At 37.5% G+C, this 5,264-nt stretch overlaps 1 protein-coding gene across 1 annotated transcript in view; it reads left to right on the top strand.

The window, feature by feature from the left end:
- Window positions 1-319: 319 nt before the first annotated feature.
- TUBGCP3 (tubulin, gamma complex associated protein 3) overlaps window positions 320-5,264 on the top strand; it is a gene marked incomplete at both ends in the record, with an annotated part of 58,553 nt that continues 53,608 nt past the window's right edge. The window contains 2 exons of the mRNA XM_008593910.1: window positions 320-427; window positions 3,814-3,881. Coding sequence (XP_008592132.1) covers window positions 320-427; window positions 3,814-3,881 — 176 coding nt within the window. The remainder of the gene's footprint in view (window positions 428-3,813; window positions 3,882-5,264) is intronic.

Below are 5,264 nucleotides of genomic sequence, written 5' to 3'. Positions count from 1 at the left end.
CAGCGGGAGCGCCGCCGCGCTCTCAAGCGGCGCACTCTCCAGTGCGCCACCGGGCCGGCCCTCATGTTTTGGGCTGTGACTTTTCCTGCTACTTTTTTTCATGATTGTCAATCCAATTTGTTTTCTGTCTTTGAGGATTTTTCATACTCTCCGGCCTATTGCTGTGTCTTTCTTATAGAACTCTTCTTTCTTTTTTTCTTTCTGTTTTCATTTTTTAGTAACCTTTCTGTCCTCAGTTAAGACCTTAGAACTGGAAGCTTCATCTGATCAAAACTTAACCTGATTGGTAATAATTTGCGTCCTTTTATTTACCTTTCAGCTGATGTAGCCCAGCAGTTCCAGTATGTCGTGCGAGTTATTGGCAGCAACTTTGCCCCAACTGTTGAAAGAGATGAATTTCTAGTAGCTGAAAAAATCAAAAAAGAACGTATGTATTTTTCTTAAATGATATGTGTTGGCTTCTTTAACTTGTTAAAGCTTAAGAATGTGTGTGTGTGTGTATATATGTTTATATATATGTATATAGTTCTGAAGAACATTTTAATTACAGGTACTACTAAAAATAAGGACAGCTCAATTCTGTCTTAGAATTATTAGAACATAGTGAAAGATATTTGTTTTGAATACTATTATAATAATGAAGTTTGGTTTTAGAGTGTGAGGAAGATAAAAGGGCTTATAATCACTTTCTGCTTCTTATATGATTTGCAGTATTTAATATTATACGCCTTTTGACCAGATAACATAGGACATCATCTTGGCAGTAAAAAACTTGCTGAATCAAATATTATTTCTATTCATTGTTACCATCCAAACTTATAGTACTTTAGAACTTATGTGATCATTTTAATTTTGAGATGGTACTTAAAGTCTTCTTCAGTGTTGGTGCCTTAGAGAGGGAAGTGTTTCATTTGTTAGCACTGGTTTGTCAGAGTGCTACCTGGTTGTGTGCAGCAGGCTCTGCTGCCCCTCTTCACCTCTGGAAGGTCTGAGGGGTAGCTTGGCTTAGAGCAGGAGGCAGCCCTGTATAAGAGTTGCTGTTATCCTGGGGGAAGGGTGCTTCTCCCTGGTAGTCACGTCTCCAGTCCTCACAGTTCTCTGGGCTGTCTGAGACAAGCTCCAGGTGGATGTTTACTGTTGGACTGGAGAAGAGGCCTGCCATGATGGGTACATTCTCCCCGCTGGGGCCTAGCTATTAAATTGCTCAAATGAGCTGGACTTCAGCCTTGTGTCTGTGGGTTTTGGTAAACTGGTAACAGTACCTTCTAGGAAATCCATTCTTTACGGCATAGTGTCCCACCCCCAGCTGTTGCATTGTGAAATGTGTCTGGCCAGTGGTCCGGATGCATGCCCTGTTTCAGAGTGGCTTAGCTGGGCTAGATGTGAGTCAGCTGGTGATGGAGTCGGGGTTGTGCTTGTGGGGAATTGGGCCTGGCCTTAGTTGACTTTGCTTGTTTAGGACTTGATGAGTCCTAAACATATGAATCTGAAATATTCCGTCTGCTGATACATTCAGAGCTTTGGTGTTACTCGGTGTGCTCTAGTTATTTAAGGTAGAGGGATAAAAATGGAGTATTTAACCTGCTATTAACCTATTAAAGTTTTTTTCATTTCATGTCTATAAAAATGAGTGTAAGAACACTGTACTCTCCTCTTGAACCCTAAACCATTTTGCATTTTAGATGATTACTGAGAACCCCAACTATTAGGTACTATGTTAGCAGATGATTCCCTCTGTGAATTTACATTTCATAGCCTCATGGTGAGCTTATTACACATATAATTAATAGCTAAAATTAAAACATGTTTAAACTCAGAATTATAGAACTGGCAGCTGCATTGTTGCAGTGGGTATTCAAGGAAGTCTTGGAATTTTTTTTAAAAAAGAAACTGGAGCTGTGTACAGTTTGTGTTTCCTGTGTGTGTCTCTGTGTTTGAGATTTAGGTTGTTCTCTGTGGACTCAGTGGCCTCTTCTGCAGTGTTCCCAGCAGGTGTCCACTGGCTTTCCTCAGTGCCTCCAGGGTGCCTAAGGTCCTCTCGTGATGGCCACTGTTGAGCTGTCATATTTCATGACTTCTTCGACATTTGAATTTTGATTACAGTTTGTATATTATGTTAGTTGGGTTATGGTAGCTCAGCCCTCTGGAATAACACAGAAAAGTTAATTTTCCATTTTATGTGGCTGATTTCAAATATAAAATGCTAGTATGTTTTATATTGAAAGAAATAGCAAAGGTGATCATTTGTGACAAAATTTAACGCCTCCTGGTTCCTTAATTTTCACATTGGCAAGTGGTGTACATAGTAATTCAAGATTTGTTTTGCTTTGCTTAGTAATTTAGTAGATAAAACATCACTTACATGTATTTGTAAATATTGTTTGTATTTTTATTCTTTATTTACTATTGTTGTCCCGTAATTATATTACATCTATGAATTATTGTCAATTTCATTTTATGCAAAGAACATCACTTAATTTATTGGCTTTATTTCTTTGGAGTACATTTATATAAATTTTAAAAATAAATTATATTTAATTGTAAATGTATTAATTTTGTTGTATACACTTCATATAGTACATTTTAGAGATAGCTTTACTTTCTATATAAGAAGAGTTGAAAGTACAGTTATGATTAGGACATGTAATCTCTGGTATGTGATTAGTATGTGATGTCAGACTCCTTTCCTAGCTGACGAAATGAAAAAGTGTTGGCTATAAAATCAGTTATTTTCTTTTTACAAGTGAATTAGAACATGTAAGTCTAAATGGATTGCATGATAAGATTTTAATAAAGTCATTACTACATATGTGATGTCAGACTCCTTTCCTAGCTGACGAAATGAAAAAGTGTTGGCTATAAAATCAGTCATTTTCTTTTTACAAGTGAATTAGAACATGTAAGTCTAAATGGATTGCATGATAAGATTTTAATAAAGTCATTACTACAAAAATGGAATAAACAGAAAGATTCATTGGAGAGTAGTGAAGCTATGAGTTAGCTTTTAAAAGTGATACCTTTTCTAGTCGGTGTGGCCATTTCTTTGAGAGGCACCTGTGCACAGACGGTGTGTGCAGTGTTGCAAACTGAGCACGTGGGTCTCTTCCCTCAGAACCCGAATATGATCTGTAGCTTCTCCTTCTTTGTGGAACAGAACATGGAATGAACTTCTCGTTTGTTACAGCTGCTTTCAGATAATTTGTGAGGGTGGCTGGAGCATTCAAAGACATTTATGAATAATGGATGAAAACTGATAATCTATTTTCGATATTTATTTTGAAACAATTATTTACTATTTTATACTAAAACAAGATGAAACGTTGCTATATATCTTAACAAAAATCTTTAGAATGTGTAGTTTTTAAGTCAAACTGTTATGAATGTTTACTTTATTGCACTTTGAATCTATGATTCCACATATATTTTTACTTTTCATCCTTCTGGCTGCCATTTTTAACTAAACTGATGATGCTTCCCCTCACTGTTTCTTTTTTTTTTTTCCCCCCTCACTGTTTCTTATTATTTGTAGACAGATTCTAAACGATCCTAACATTTCTATCACGTTACCTAATTTTCACGTAAACTCTTTGATCCCAGCCTGATATTTTCCATGTTTTACAGAAATGAGAGGTTAAGCGAATTGACCAGACACATACAACTAAAAGGTCACTCGTTGTCTGGCTCTTTTTGTTCTTAAGTTCAGGATTCTTTTTAGCATTTCAGAGTTGTCTGTTGTTATAGATGATATAGCATCATGAAAATGAATTTTGGTGTATGTGATTAACATAATTATTTTCTTTTCTAACTTTTCAGTTATTCGACAAAGAAGAGAAGCAGATGCTGCTTTATTTTCAGAGCTCCACAGAAAGCTTCATTCACAGGTATGGAGCATGTGTTCTGAAAGTCATTCCACTGATTAGTGACGATGTTACAGTGGCCTGGGAACATCTGAACATCTTTTGTGGTATCACGTTGAACTTTTCTGTAATTGGTAGTTGCTCTTATTTTTTATTTTTATTTTTTAAAATTTTTTAAAAATTTATTTTACATTCTAAGATGTTGTGGTGCAGTTGGGGAGAAGGGGGAGGGGGAAGGAGAGAGACATGGGTGGGAGGAGGAGGAAGGAGGGAAGGAGGGAGGGGCGTGGTCGGTGGTTGGCCAGTATGGGGGATCTGAACTCGTGACATTGGTGTTATAGGTTGTTCTCTAATCAGATGAGTTGCCTGGCCAGCCTCGTAATTGCTTTTAATTGTAGGCGGTGCTTGCTTTTTTAAGAGCGTCAATATTAGCTTTAAGTTTTAGTTGGATTTAATGCTAAATTGCTTATAAAGATGAAGGAAGGTACATTGGAAAGTGATGAGACATTGGTACATTTGTAGCACAGTTGTCTTAGTTGCGTCTCAGGCAGAAGCCTTGACTTGTCCACATGTACAGCAAGTGCTTGTCTCACCAGTATGCTGTTTGTTAGGTCCCAATTTGTACTGCTATAGTGAAAACCTAAAAAAAATTGATTTTGAATGTTTTGCTATTGGATGTTGATCCTTGAAAATGATTGGTTTTGGGGCCGGCCCGGTGGCGCGCTGGTACAGTGTGCTGCTTGGGAAGCGCAGCGGCGCTCCCGCCGAGGGTGAGGGTTCGGATCCCACATACAGACCGGTTCCCGCTCACTGGCTGAGCGAGGTGCGGGCGCAACACCGAGGGTCGCGATCCCATTGCTGGTCCCGGTCTGGTACGGGCGTGACACTGAGGAAAAAAAAAAAAAAAAAAAAAAAAAAAAAAAAAGAAAATGAATGGTTTTGCTAACCTGGTATTTCTATAAAAGACTTGTGGCCAGCTTGTATGCTGACAAATTAATTGGATCATAGGGTGAGATTTTTGTGATTTCTGACTATGAACTTAGGAACTAGGAACTTAGTTCATTCAGCTTTCTCCCTCCTTTTGTAGAGAAGAAAGTGAATCCAGAGAGGTTTAGTGCGTTGCTCAACAAATATTACAACAATAAAAATCACTGAGTTGGGCCTAATGCTGCTAGTAATTAAACTCATATTTTCCAAGTCTTCTGCTCTGTTTGTATATTGTGCCCTTAAAATGAGCTTAAATTTATTTACTGACCATTTCGACTCCTTAATTCAATTTGATTTACTTGGATCTGCTGTTTTAAGTATGTTTTTCTTTTTTTGATAATATTTACAAAGTAAGAAACAGGAACCCTTTTTTGTACATCCGTTTCTAGGCAAATCATTTCAGACTGCTATATCATTGCT

The sequence above is a fragment of the Galeopterus variegatus genome, unplaced genomic scaffold, assembly GCF_000696425.1.
Source record: "Galeopterus variegatus unplaced genomic scaffold, G_variegatus-3.0.2 Scaffold9859, whole genome shotgun sequence".
Classification (NCBI taxonomy): domain Eukaryota; kingdom Metazoa; phylum Chordata; class Mammalia; order Dermoptera; family Cynocephalidae; genus Galeopterus; species Galeopterus variegatus.
This window is presented reverse-complemented; position numbering and strand designations above follow the sequence as displayed.